The sequence below is a fragment of the Ranitomeya variabilis genome, chromosome 8 (assembly GCF_051348905.1).
Source record: "Ranitomeya variabilis isolate aRanVar5 chromosome 8, aRanVar5.hap1, whole genome shotgun sequence".
Lineage (NCBI taxonomy): Eukaryota > Metazoa > Chordata > Amphibia > Anura > Dendrobatidae > Ranitomeya > Ranitomeya variabilis.
This window is the reverse complement of record NC_135239.1, coordinates 151,997,332-152,012,039: the sequence shown is the minus strand read 5'-3', so window position 1 is coordinate 152,012,039 and position 14,708 is coordinate 151,997,332. Positions and strand designations below refer to the sequence as shown.

Genomic DNA, 14,708 nt, shown 5'->3' with positions numbered 1-14,708 from the left:
GGGAGAACCTTCAGCGGCAGCAGCAGGAGCAGCAGCAGCAGCAGCCTGAAATAAAGGAAACAAATTCTCAGTAATGTAGGCATATATTTTCTGTGTTTAGTTATGTATGAAAATCTGTTTTGTGTATGGTGCAGTGTGATGTGCGAAAAAACTGTTTCCCCACTACTTACACTTGGTTCCTCCTCCACTTGCATCTCTCCACCCGTCTCGCCCCCTTCTGACAGCTCCTCATCTGATTCAGCTTCCTGTTGAAACATAATTTATGCATGTAGTTATCCATAAAAATGTAATTTAAAGAAATTTAAAAAAAAAAAAAAAAAGTTTTGTGTTAACTTACCGATACACGCTGTTGCTGTGGAGGAGGGCTGTCAGAAGAGGACATTGTTGCTCAAGCTTGCTGCGGCCCTGGTGTATCTGTAAGTTAAAAAGACACTTGCAATCTGCTCTACACATTGAAGTAGCAGATTTGGGGTCTTCAAAACTTACTTGAAAAGATTGGTGGCTGTGGTCCTGGTTGGTTGGGACTAGAGGCGGCTTGCTGCGACTGTGGTCCTGGTTGGGACTAGAGGCGGCTTGCTGCGGCTGTGGTCCTGGTGTATCTGTAAGTTAAAAAGACACTTGCAATCTGCTCTACACATTGAAGTAGCAGATTTGGGGTCTTCAAAACTTACTTGAAAAGATTGGTGGCTGTGGTCCTGGTTGGTTGGGACTAGAGGCGGCTTGCTGCGACTGTGGTCCTGGTTGGGACTAGAGGCGGCTTGCTGCGGCTGTGGTCCTGGTGTATCTGTAAGTTAAAAAGACACTTGCAATCTGCTCTACACATTGAAGTAGCAGATTTGGGGTCTTCAAAACTTACTTGAAAAGATTGGTGGCTGTGGTCCTGGTTGGTTGGGACTAGAGGCGGCTTGCTGCGACTGTGGTCCTGGTTGGGACTAGAGGCGGCTTGCTGCGGCTGTGGTCCTGGTGTATCTGTAAGTTAAAAAGACACTTGCAATCTGCTCTACACATTGAAGTAGCAGATTTAGGGTCTTCAAAACTTACTTCTAGCACTTTAGCTGTGTCCTGGTGGGCAGCGGCTGTGTCCTGGTGGGCAGCGGTCCTGGTTTATCTGTTAATATGTATAATGGATCTATAGTTAGACCACCCCCTGAACTAGGTAATGCTCAATGATAAACACCCTACTAAAATGATGTCAGAAATGTTCATACAGGTGAACACCAAAACCCCCCCAAAAAGTGGCACGTTATACCATTCATTTCCATGTCCCATAAAATAATTTTTTTTAATTTTAACACCAAGAAAAAATATATTTGACACATTTTATGTGAAAAAAATAACCTCCCCCCCCCCCCCAAAAAAAAAAAAAAAAAAATTTACAGGTTAACCTTTATTAAAAAAATTAGCCCTCAACCAACCCTGTATTGCATGTGTAACCATTGGTACATACACCAGTTTTAAATTTACCTTTATGAAATAATACTACGGACATTTTTTTAATAAACATTTTATTATAATTTTTTTTTCACTTTTTTTTTTTTTTAAATCACAATTAGGAGCTGACATGCTCTTTATTTTAAATACAAGTACTTCAACTGCAAATGGTTATAACTGTAATTTAAAAAAAATCAACACTTTTATTAAATAGAAAAAACCCACACTCACATTCAAACCACAAGCTGCAGACCGCTAGACTTTTTTAAAAAACACATCAGATTTAAAAAAAAAAAAAAATAAAACCACATGCTGCACAGACCACTATACAGTCAATACATCAGAAAAAGGCAAATAACCAATTACAGCATGGACAAATGCACATGCAATCAACAAGACGCACACAAACATGCATGGTATGTGTCCACATTCCGGATCGCATCAGAATTTGGTCAGGATTTTCCATCAGTATTTGTAAGCCAAAACCAGGAGTGTAAAAATTAGGTAAAGTATAACACGAAAACAGGCACACTTTTGCTTTTATCACCCACTCCTAGTTTTGGCGTACAAATACTGATGGAAAATCCTGACCACACCCTGATGCAATCCTGCACATGGACACATACCCTCCCACATGAACAGGCATAAAATTGGCAAAGGCATAATATGGTGCAGGCACATGATACAAAAGCACACAGCCGTACAAAAATACACACATGCACGCACATAGCTTTAGGCAAATACACATATGTACAACAAAGGCAGAAAGGTGAACCCAATCAGAAGACGCATACACACACACACATACAAAAGGCTGACAATCCTTTGGCTGAAGCTGCAGGTCTTCACAGTGGCTGGCATCATGGTGGATCTGGACTCTAGCATGGCACTGGCTGGTGCAGGACGATGGCAGGCCTCAGGTTCTCTTCAGGTTTTAAGCTCTTTCAGTAGTCAGTACCTCATATACACACACAAATGCACAGGCACACAGATGCACACAAAAATTGCAATACTCACACTGGCTCTATGGTGGCTGGAGTCTTGTGGCTGGAGTCCCGTGGCTGGCTCCTTCCTGTGGCTGGCTCCTGTGTCAGGCTGTGGTCTTGTGGCTGAGGTCTTATGGCTGGAGTCCTGTGGCTGGCTCCTTCCTGTGGCTGGCTCCTTCCAGTGGCTGGCTCCTGTGTCAGGCTGGGGTCTTGTGGCTGGGGTCTTGCTGGCAGTCTTCTCCTCTCTGGGTCTTGCAGGCATATGTGGGGTTGAAGGCCCAGGCCAGGTTTATATAGATTTGGGGGTGTCTGGCCAATTGGCAACAAAATCCAGCTTCTGAGCATGCTCAGTGTAAAAAAAACGTATTGCAGCGCTGTATTGCGTCGTACGACGTGTCCCGACGCATCCGTCGCTCATAGGCTTCCATTGCAGCCAACGACGTATGCCGCAGGATGCGTCGCGACACGTTTTTTAGGCGGAGACAAAAAACGTTACAATCTACGTTTTTTTGAGACGACGTGTCGCCAAATTTCGACGCATCCGTCGTAAAACGTACACGACGTATGCCAATCCGTCGCCATACGTCGCCAATACAAGTCTATGGGAAAAAAACGCATCCAGCAAAAAGTTTTGCTGGATGCGTTTTTTCTGAAAAAAGACGTTTTGAAACGTAATGCAGTTAACGCTAGTGTGAAAGTAGCCTTAGCGATGGATTGTGATGGATGGCCTTCCGTTTCATCCATCGTGCACTGGATCTGTCGGAAAATTGCTGTCCGTCGGGCGGAGACAACGCACAGAGGAACGTTTTTTTTGTACATCGAAAAATCGCTCAGCGACGCATCCTGCACTGCCCGTCACTGGCTACAATGGAAGCCTATGGACGCAGGATCCGTCGCTGACTGTCAAAAGCAGGAATCCAGCGACGGGTTCCGTCTTTTTAAATTTCCCGTTAGGGAAATTCTCTATCGCTCGCTCTCTCTCTCTTTTTACTATTGATGCTGCCTATGCAGCATCAATAGTAACAAGATACAATGTTAAAAATAATAATAAAAAAAAAAAAATCGCAATATTCTTACCTTCCGGCGTCCCACGCAGCGTTACCGATGCTCGCGATGCTCCCGGCAGCTGCCATTCCCAGTAATGCATTGCGAAATGACCCGATGACGTCACGGTCTCGCGAGACCACTACGTCATCAGAGGTCATTGCACACAAGGCATTACTGGAAATGGCAGCTGCCGGGAGCATCGCGAGCATCGGTAACGCTGCGCGGGACGCCGGAAGGTAAGAATATTGCGATTTTTTATTTTTTTTATTATTTTTAACCTGGGTTGTGTTGTGTATGCGTTTCACAGCGGAAAACCTCTGCAAAGACGCATTCACAACAGGTGCACATAGTCTCGACAGGTCCGTCAGAAAAACGGGCCCAGTGCACACGTTTTTTACAATCTGCACAGGATCCGTCTTTTCAACATTTTGACACATTCTGCGCAGATTGTAAAAACTGATGTGTGAAAGAGGCCTTAGATGTTCTGCCTTGTGTAGTCACTTGGTAGAGCCACGTCTTGTAGTTAACCAAGCCCTTTAACCGGTCAGCACCGCACATTTCCATCTTGATCGAGGGGCAGTTGACTTGAACCCGTCCATCAGCACTTCCCATTGAAATGAACTACATCGGGGGTTTCCAGTGGTGGATGGAAGTATCAAGCTTTCAAGTGCCAGGCTTTTATCTATGCTTATGCAGGTCCTGGACAACCACATACCGTAACCAGTGCAGGCTAACAAAAGAAGAAACGGCCAACAATCCATGGGGCTTCACAGTGCGATTAAACCTGGCAGAACTTCTATAGTGCATAAAATATTTGCCAATACTCCTGTTACCCACTCTTATGTGCAGACCACATATAAAAAAGCTGACCGTTTTAATGAATGCTGCACGTAAAGCACATTTACAGACTATCCGAAACCCCAATGCAGTCCTCTACCTGGACCATATATTACAGTTACCATTGCAGAATATTCACTGCTTGGATTTGGTGTTGTGTGTAGAATATGGCAATTTCTCGTTAACCAGTCCTTTTCCTTACAGATGGCATGCCAGGAAAACGATGTGGAGTCGCTAAAAATTTTGCAGGTTGAACTTTGGTATGTGCATCAGATGAATCTTCATTTTAAACTGTTAAGTCACTGACTCTGTTGCTGACATTTTATGGATTTAATTTTTGGTTGAAAATGACAGTGTGTCAGCTAAATAAAAAATATAATTTCCCCATACTTTACTATAGCTCTCGTACAAGTTCTGTCTGTGTTTTTCATGGTTAGAGGTGTAAGAGGTAACATTTCTCCTTCTGGAAAGTGACATGCCAATATAAGGAGACTTGTATGCCAGGCATGCTAAATTTGCGAATTGCCTCTTCAGAAAGGTAGAGGACTAGAACGCTAATGTCACCTATTGAAAGTAGCAATCCTAAGTCAATATCAACCCTTAAACGAACCTTGCTATATGACTTAGGATAAGAGAAAAAAAACGAGTCTCAGTTTGCATTGATGTGTTTCTGAGTATTGCCCCTGCTCAGTGCAAAGCATGAGAACTGATGTAGCTGTATGAGGGACCTTTGCCTTGTGTCTAACGGGAAACATTTCTCTTTGCGGAGAAAGACATGCCTGATATGCCAGGATAGGGATAATTATTGCCATGCACGTTAGCCCTTAGACCCCATTCAGAGCTCTCTCATACAGCTAAATGAGATCTCACGCTTTGCACTGAGGAGGGGCAATACCCCAAAACACGTGTCTGCAAATGGAGATTCTGGTTTCCTTTTATCCGAAGTCATATGATAAGGCTCGTTTAAGGGTCGATAGTGACTTTTAGGATTGCTACTTCCAATAGATGGTACTAGCGGTCTTCACTGAAGAGGCAACTTGCATATTTCACAGATAGAACTCGTAGCTATGGTCGTTTATGGAGCTGTTCATATGTCCATTTTTTTGCAGACTGCGACATGTCTGATCTTGATTCAATTTTCTGATCAAATTTAGCAATCAAGTATTATGGGTCTGTGAAAAAAATTGGTCAGCTCTCGGATCTTGTCTGTTTTTCACAGACCATTTGATCTAAGAAGATTGAGATCCCTTCAACATTTTTTTTTTGTCATCTAAGATGAACTGTTGAATCTAACCAAAGTCTGATGGTAAAAACTGACACTAACCAAACTCTGGGAACTCTCATCAAGAAACGCTAATGAGACTCAGACTGTTTTTTGTGTAGGAGAGAAACTAGTTGCATATGAATTATGTCTTGGGTCCCTTTCATCCTGACACATCTTACCTGGCTCTGCACCAAACTTACCGCACCATAGGGCTCTATGATCTGTCTGATTCATAGATGCACACCTCCTATGTGACATTCATTTCATATGCTCATTTGTCTTTTTTTTAAAAAAACAAACAAAAAAAGTTTCTTTAATATGGCAATTTACATGTCAGTCATAAATATTCAATATTCACCATGAGTGCACAAATCCATTCCAACTGCCCAAATTAGTGCTAATCCTTACCCATAAGCAGACCCCACTTGGAGCAAGGTCGATGTTGGGATCATCCCTTTCTCCAGGCCTTCTTCAGGTGCTCAAGGGGTGGGCTGAGTGCCTGAAACACCCCGTTGTGTGCGAGCGTAAGCCCAGGAAGTGCTCCATGTGTGGTCTGCTTATACGTATGGTCTTGCACTCATTTGTGCATTCAGAATGGATTTTCACATTTGGGGTGAATATTTTATGACTGTTATGTCAATTGCCACATTGGAGAAAGTTTTTGCAAAAAAAAAAAAATTGAATTTTGGTAAAGAAGATATGAAATGATTTCCGCAATGTGTGTCTGTATCTGTGGATGTAGACCCCCTACACACATTGTGCTCTCCTTGGTGCAATACGTGATCCTGAGATTACTTTTCAGTAGAGCCATTGGCAATCCATAGACGCGGCTCTATGAACATAGTATTTCAGTGTTTTATGGCACATCCTCTTCCACTGACTGATTTGTCTGCAGATTTGCTTGTGTTGGTGCTATGCTACTAACTGCAAGTGTGAACAGTGCTTCATAGTCTGGTCTGTAGACCTGGAAGCATTTTGTTCCTCTATTTTTTGGTGACATCTTTTACACCATGTGTCACCATGTGTCCTTATATATTACGTAATAAAGAACTGTTCTTCTAGACAGTGTCTAATCTTGCTTTAATCTCTCATTAATCCTTGAGCAGCACATCTTCCATTATTGATGTTATGCAATTCCCGGTCTCTTCTGCAGCCTGCCGGACATATGTTTCCATTTATCTGTGTATCTGTCAGACTGCTGTAATATTTCTTGATGAACTCCTCATTTACAGACGTCAGCATATTTTTAGCCTCTTGTGTACGAATTAAAGCTGCACATTATTACAACCTGCTCATTACATTTACCATCTATGGTAATTAAAAGGGGTTGTGCGGCCTTGGGGTACAAGTGTGCAGTCACCGTATGTGACTGTAGACTTGTGAATCCTCACATCGCGCACGTGGCACACTGTGGGGATTTACCGGGAGGGGAGAGCGTCTGACTGCAAGTATATGATTTGCATACATGCGGTCACATGCAAACTAGATGGGTACGGCATCACTTAATGCAAGTTTGTTGAGCGAGGCTGAACACAGTCTAGTTGGAATGTGGCCGGAAGTATGGAAATCACATAGTTGCGGTCACATGACTGCCGTTCCCGGTGAATCCTCACAGCGTGCAGTGTGTGCAATGTGAGGATTCACAAGTCTGCAGTCACATAGTAACTGCAGACTTACAGCCAAAAGCTGGACAATCCCTTTTCTGGGTACGCTGACGGCCGGTTTTCATAGAGATATATATATGCCATGATGAACTGTAAAACTTATTTGTCCGAGATGAATTTTAAACATATTTAAACATATTTTTGCTTAAATAACCAAATGTATTACGTTCTCATTGAAAAGTAGAGTAATGAGAATAAGTTACTCCATAATGTATTTGTCGTTATATAGCTACATTTAGTATCCTCTGCACTTTCCCTTACAATGCAGTGTCATGAGCTTCTGACATGGAGCATATATTTTATTTTTCCGTATATGACACTGGTTGATGGCAGTCACCAACTAACACCGTATTCTTCATATTTCCAGGCCTCTTCTGACAGCAGAGCAGAACCACTTATTACATCTGGTTCTTCAAGAAATGATTTCTCCTTCAGGTCAAGGCATATAGACCATGACGTGCATGAGGCTTATTATAAGCTGTAGAAGCATGGTTAGCCAGAAGTCATGTGAAGAAGGGTCTGCCATGCTGGTACCTGCAGATGTGTGTTTCTCCATGTCTGTTGATGCACACGTAAAGGAAACCTGTCACCTGATTGATGCTGCCCAAACCGTGGGGATCATGAATCGCAGCCCAAGTCCACCATTGCAGCCAGGTATACTAGTCTCTGAAATACTCCGACATTTTATAGAAAATGTGCTTAGAAGATCTACCCAGAGACGAGACTATTCAGGCTCTTCCCGGGGCTTCTAGAGGTGATTGACAGGTATCTCATTGTGTGCACCCAAGGGAGAAACCTGTGGATCACCTGCAGGGGCGCTGGTAAGATCCGGCCATGGGCAGGGCAGTGCTGGACTAGTCTTGTTTCCAGCTATGGAGTACTGCCAGATCTTCAAGTACATTATGTCTGAAATGCCAAAGCGTTGCAGAGACTGCGATACCCGGCTGCAATGTATGCGTCCAGCGGTTTGGGCCACATGAATCACCTGACAGGTTCCCTTTAATGATAATTTAATATTATGCGATTTCTATGATTTGTACGCCATTAATGTGTTGCAAAGCTGAACCAACATTTATAGATGAAGGACCCAATTCATCATTTCTGTTTTTTTTGTCTTGTTGATGGTTTTTGCATTAAATCCTTTACAAATGGCACATACTGCATAGTTCATGACTTTTACGTTCAAGAATACGCAATCAAAAATTCACTCCAGAGGACATATGCACAACATTTTTTGACACTTTAAAATGTCACAATTAATGGATCAGCCGAAACCTCTGGAAACGCCAAACCCCACTCAAAATGGTGAACATTAAAAAAAAAAAAAAAACAGCCAAACACAAAAAGGCGCAAATTGAAAGAAGATTGAGACCCTGATAAAAAACTGATAAAAAATAACAAAAACTGGACTAGAAAAACACAGAAAGACAAATACGATAAGGACTTGGGCCCCCAGTGTTGGCGGAGGCCAGTTCTGGTGACATGGTCCTTTAACCCCTTCCCGACCTGTGACACAGCGTATGCGTCATGAAAGTCGGTGCCTTCCCGACCTGTGACGCATATGCTGTGTCACAGAATGATCGCGTCCCTGCAGATCGGGTGAAGGGGTTAACTCCGATTTCACCCGATCTGCAGAGACAGGGGGAGTGGTGCTTCAGCCCAGGGGGGGTGGCTTCACCCCCCCGTGGCTACGATCGCTCTGATTGGCTGTTGAAAGTGAAACTGCCAATCAGAGCGATTTGTAATATTTCACCCAAAAAAACGGTGAAATATTACAATCCAGCCATGGCCGATGCTGCAATATCATCGGCCATGGCTGGAAAACCTAATCTGCCCCCACCCCACCCCACCGATCGCCCCCCCAGTGCTCCGGTGCGCGGTCCGCCCCCCTAATAAGTTCTGTCCGCTCCTCCGTCCTCCTGTACGCTCCCCCCGTGCTCCGGTGCCCCCTCCCTGTGCTCCGGTCCCCCCCCCGTGATCCGATCACCCCCCCTTCATACTTACCGGGCCTCCCGATGTCCGTCCACTGTTTAGGCACATCAGGGGTCTCCAAACGCAACATGGCGCCACCAATGATTCCAGCCAATCTTGCGTTCAAAAAGTCAAATGGTGCGCCCTCCCTTCCAAGCCCCGACGTGCGCCCAAACAGTGGTTTACCCCCACATATGGGATACCAGCATACTCAGGACAAACTGGGCAACAACTATTGGGGTCCAATTTCTCCTGTTACCCTTGCAAAAATAAAAAAATACTTGCTAAAACATAATTTTGAGGAAAGAACAATTATTTTTTATTTTCACGGCTCTACGTTATAAACTTATGTGAAACACTTGGGGGTTGAAAGTGCTCACCACACATCTAGATAAGATCCTTTTGGGGTCTAGTTTCCAAAATGGGGTCACTTGTGGAGTGTTTCTACTGTTTAGGCACATCAGGGGCTCTGCAAATGCAACGTGACGCCCGCAGACCATTCCATCAAAGTCTGCATTTCAAATGTCACTACTTCCCTTCCGAGCCCTGACGTGCGCCCAAACAGTGGTTTACCCCCACATATGGGGTACCAGCGTACTCACAACAAACTGGGCAACAAATATTGGGGTCCAATTTCTCCTGTTACCCTTGTGAAAATAAACAATTGCTTGCTAAAACATCTTTTTTGAGGAAAGAAAAATTATTTTTTATTTTCACGGCTCTGCGTTGTAAACTTCTGTGAAGCACTTGGGGGTTGAACGTGCTCACCACACATCTAGATAAGTTCCTTGGGGGGTCTAGTTTCCAAAATGGGGTCACTTGTGGGGGGTTTCTACTGTTTAGGCACATCAGGGGCTCTGCAAACATAACATGATTCCCGCAGACCATTCCATCAAAGTCTGCATTCCAAACCGTCACTACTTCCCTTCCGAGCCCCGCCATGTGCCCAAACAGTGGTTTACCCCCACATATGGGGTATCAGCGTACTCAGGAGAAACTGGACAACAACTTTTGGGGTCAAATTTTTCCTGTTACCCTTGGGAAAATTAAAAAATTCTGGGCTAAAAAAATATTTTTGAGGAAAGAAAACACATTTTTTATTTTCACGTCTCTGCGTTATAAACTTCTGTGAAGCACTTGGGGGTTCAAAGTGCTCACCACACATCTAGATAAGTTCCCTTGGGGGTCTAGTTTCCAAAGTGGGGTCAATTGTGGGGAGTTCCTACTGTTTAGGCACATCAGGGGCTCTGCAAACGCAACGTGACGCCCGCAGAGCATTCCATTAAAGTCTGCATTTCAAAACGTCACTACTTCCCTTCCGCTCCCCGATGTGTGCCAAAACAGTGGTTTACCCCCACATATGGGGTATCAGCGTACTCAGGAGAAACTGCACAACAACTTTTGGGGTCCAATTTCTCCTGTTACCCTTGGGAAAATAAAAAATTGTGGGTTAAAAAATCACTTTTGAGGAAAGAAAAATAATTTTATATTTTCATGGCTCTGCGTTATAAACTTCTGTGAAGCACTTGAGGGTTCAAAGTGCTCACCACACATCTAGATTAGTTCCTTGGGAGGTCTAGTTTCCAAAATGGGGTCACTTGTGTGGGAGCTCCAATGTTTAGGCACACAGGGGCTCTCCAAACGCGACATGGTGTCCGCTAATGATTGGAGCTAATTTTCCATTCAAAAAGCCAAATGGCGTGCCTTCCCTTCCGAGCCCTGCCGTGCGCCCAAACAGTGGTTTACCCCCACATATGGGGTATCATCGTACTCAGGACAAACTGGACAACAACATTTGGGGTCCAATTTCTCCTATTATCCTTGGGAAAATAAAAAACTCCGGGCTAAAAATCATTTTTGAGGAAAGAAAAATATTTTTTTATTTTCATGGCTCTGCGTTATAAACTTCTGTGAAGCACCTGGGGGTTTTAAGTGCTCACTATACATCTAGATTAGTTCCTTGGGGGGTCTAGTTTCCAAAATGGGGTCACTTGTAGGGGAGCTCTAATGTTTAGGCACACAGGGGCTCTCCGAACGCAACATGGTGTCCACTAACGATTGGAGCTAATTTTCCATTGAAAAAGTCAAATGGCGCGCCTTCCCTTCCAAGCCTTGCCGTGCACCCAAACAGTGGTTTACCCCCACATATGAGGTATCGGCGTACTCAAGAGAAATTGCCCAACAAATTTTAGGATCCATTTTATCCTGTTGCCCATGTGAAAATGAAAAAATTGAGGCTAAAAAAATTTTTTTGTGAAAAAAAAGTACTTTTTCATTTTTTACGGATCAATTTGTGAAGCACCTGAGAGTTTAAAGTGCTCACTATGCATCTAGATAAGTTCCTTGGGGGGTCTAGTTTCCAAAATGGGGTCACATGTGGGGGAGCTTCAATGTTTAGGCACACAGGGTCTCTCCAAACGCGACATGGTGTCCGCTAACGATGGAGATAATTTTTCATTCAAAAAGTCAAATGGCGCGCCTTCCCTTCCGAGCCTTGCCGTGCACCCAAACAGTGGTTTACCCCCACATGTGAGGTATCAGTGTACACAGGAGAAATTGCCCAATACATTTTAGGATCCATTTTATCCTGCTGCCCATGTGGAAATGAACAAATTGAGGCTAAAAGAAATTTTTTGTGAAAAAAAAAGTACTTTTTCATTTTTACGGATCAATTTGTGAAGCACCTAGGGGATTAAAGTGCTCACTATGCATCTAGATAAGTTCCTTGGGGCGTCTAGTTTCCAAAATGGGGTCACTTGTGGGGGAGCTCCAATGTTTAGGCACACGGGGGCTCTCCAAATGCGACATGGTGTCCGCTAAAGATTGGAGCCAATTTTTCATTGAAAAAGTCAAATGGCGCTCCTTCGCTTCCGAGCCCTGCCGTGCCCACAAACAGTGGTTTACCCCCACATATGAGGTATCAACGTACTCAGGACAAATTGGACAACAACTTTTGTGGTCCAGTTTCTCCTTTTACCCTTGGGAAAATAAAAAAATTGTTGCTAAAAGATCATTTTTGTGACTAAAAAGTTAAATGTTCACTTTTTCCTTCCATGTTGCTTCTGCTGTTGTGAAACACCTGAAGGGTTAATAAACTTCTTGAATGTGGTTTTGAGCACCTTGAGGGGTGCAGTTTTTAGAATGGTGTCACTTTTGGGTATTTTCAGCCATATAGAACCCTCAAACTGACTTCAAATGTGAGGTGGTCCCTAAAAAAAATGGTTTTGTAAATTTTGTTGTAAAAATGAGAAATCACTGGTCAAATTTTAACCCTTATAACTTCCTAGCAAAAAAAAAATTTATTTCCAAAATTGTGCTGATGTAAAGTAGACATGTGGGAAATGTTATTTATTAACTATTTTGTGTCACATAACTCTCTGGTTTAACAGAATAAAAATTCAAAATGTGAAAATTGCGAAATTTTCAAAATTTTTGCCAAATTTCCGTTTTTTTCACAAATAAACTCAGAAATTATCGACCTAAATTTACCACTAACATGAAGCCCAATATGTCACGAAAAAACAATCTCAGAACCGCAAGGATCCGTTGAAGCGTTCCTGAGTTATTACCTCATAAAGGGACACTGGTCAGAATTGCAAAAAATGGCAAGGTCACTAAGGCCAAAATAGGCTGGGTCATGAAGGGGTTAAAAAAAAAATGGTTCTTTTTAAATTTTTCCAATCCTAATTAATTTTGTTTCCATAGTTATAAAGTTTTATAATGAAGTAGTAATTTATTTCTGACCACAGTAGGTACTAAGACCAAAACAAAATGTCAATGAATTGTGTGTTTTGTTCAGTAGTAGTTAATTCTTTTGTTAAATAAATTGCGATTTGCTCACATTTCTGCATCTTTCATTTATAAGAAATTCTACAATATTTTACACATTCTTAGTGAAAGTTATAAAAATCAAACATTTCGAGGACACAAGATGGAAATATTAGTCAATTATTATTTCATGTACTAAAAAGTGGATTTGCTTAATCGATGTCTGATATTGTGATGGTGATTTAACAGAATCCTCAAGTTTCCACTCTCGAAAGGGAATGCACCATCAGAAGATTAGGTATTGTGTAGGTCAAGCTTTTATGGTTAAACATGTATTGTTTTATTTTTATAATTTTATTGCTATTGTATAGATTGCTATACTAAAAGTATTCTAAAATCTTGTATTTCCACTCGGTCTCCTAGTCAAATATTAGGCAAATATTTCCTGCTCTGTAGAAATCACTATTCAGTAGTGACCTTGTTATCATCAGAGGCAAGATTAAAATGAAATAATTTTTTTATATATACAGTGGGGAAAATAAGTATTTGATACACTGCCTAATTTACAAGTTTTCCCACCTACAAAGAATGGAGAGGTCTGTAATTTTTATCGTAGGTACACTACACCCGTGAGAGACAGAATCTAAAAATAAAAACCAGAAAATCACATTGTATAATTTTTACAAAATGAATTAGAATTTTATTGCATGAAATAAGTATTTGATACAATAGAAAAACAGAACTTAATATTTGGTACAGAAACCTATGTTTGCAATCACAGAGGTCAGACGTTTCCTGTAGTTCTTGACGAAGTTTGCACACACTGCAGCAGTGATTTTGTCCCACTTTTCCATACAGGTCTTCTCCAGATCTTTCAGGCTTCAGTGCTGTCACTAGGGTACATTGATTTTCTGCTGCCTTCAAAGATTTTCTGTTGGGTTCAGGTCTGGAGACACTCCAGGACATTGAAATGCTTCTTATAGAGCCACTCCTTAGTTGCCCTGGCTTTGCGCTTGTGGTCATTGTCATGCTGGAAGACGCAGCCATGACCTATCTTCAATGTTCTTACTGAGGGTAAGAGGTTGTTGGCTAAAATCTCACGATATATGGCCCTATTCATCCTCCCTTCAATACAATGCTGTTGTCATGTCCCCTTTGCAGAAAAGCATCCCCAAAGTATGATTTTTAGCCCACCATGCTTTACGGTTGGGACAGTGTTCTTGTGGTTGTGCTCATCCTTCTTCTTCCTCCAAACACGGCAATTGGAGTTGATACTAAAAAGTTCTATTTTGGTCACATCTGAACACATGACCTTCTCCCATGTTTCCTTTGGATCATGCAGATAGTCCTTGGTGAACTTCAATTGGGCCTGGACATGTGCTGGCGGGAGCAGGGGGACCTTGCATGTCCTGCAGGATTTTAATCCATGATGGCGTGGTTTGTTAATAACAGTAATGTTTGAGATTGTGGTCCCAGTTCTCTTCAGGTCATTGACCACGTCCTCCTCTGTAGTTTTGGGCTGATTCCTGACCTTGCTCAGAATCATCCTTACCCCACGAGACGAGATCTTGCATGGAACTCCAGAGCAGGATTGACAGTGATCTTGTGTTTCTTTTATTTTCTAATAATTGTGCCAACAGTTGTTGCCTTCTCATCAGTCTGTTTGCCTATTGTCCTGTAGCCCATCCCAGCCTTGTGCAAGTCTACAGTTTTTCTTCACTGGTGTCCTTAGACAGCTCT

At 42.5% G+C, this 14,708-nt stretch overlaps 1 protein-coding gene and 1 long non-coding RNA gene across 2 annotated transcripts in view; one reads left to right on the top strand and one right to left on the bottom strand.

Annotated features, from left to right (window-relative positions):
• LOC143788124 (40-kDa huntingtin-associated protein-like) overlaps positions 1 to 13,042 on the top strand; it is a 56,342-nt gene extending 43,300 nt beyond the window's left edge. The window contains exons 11-13 of the mRNA XM_077277521.1: positions 4,506 to 4,561; positions 7,597 to 8,714; positions 12,844 to 13,042. Of these exons, the coding sequence (XP_077133636.1) occupies positions 4,506 to 4,561; positions 7,597 to 7,678 (138 nt within the window). The 3' untranslated portion in view covers positions 7,679 to 8,714; positions 12,844 to 13,042. The remainder of the gene's footprint in view (positions 1 to 4,505; positions 4,562 to 7,596; positions 8,715 to 12,843) is intronic.
• Positions 348 to 2,849, bottom strand: LOC143788763 (uncharacterized). The gene is made up of 3 exons (XR_013218729.1): positions 2,449 to 2,849; positions 1,042 to 1,108; positions 348 to 969 (listed from the first exon to the last, which is right to left on the bottom strand). It is a non-coding gene; the product is annotated as an uncharacterized LOC143788763 (long non-coding RNA).
• Positions 13,043 to 14,708: the final 1,666 nt, after the last annotated feature.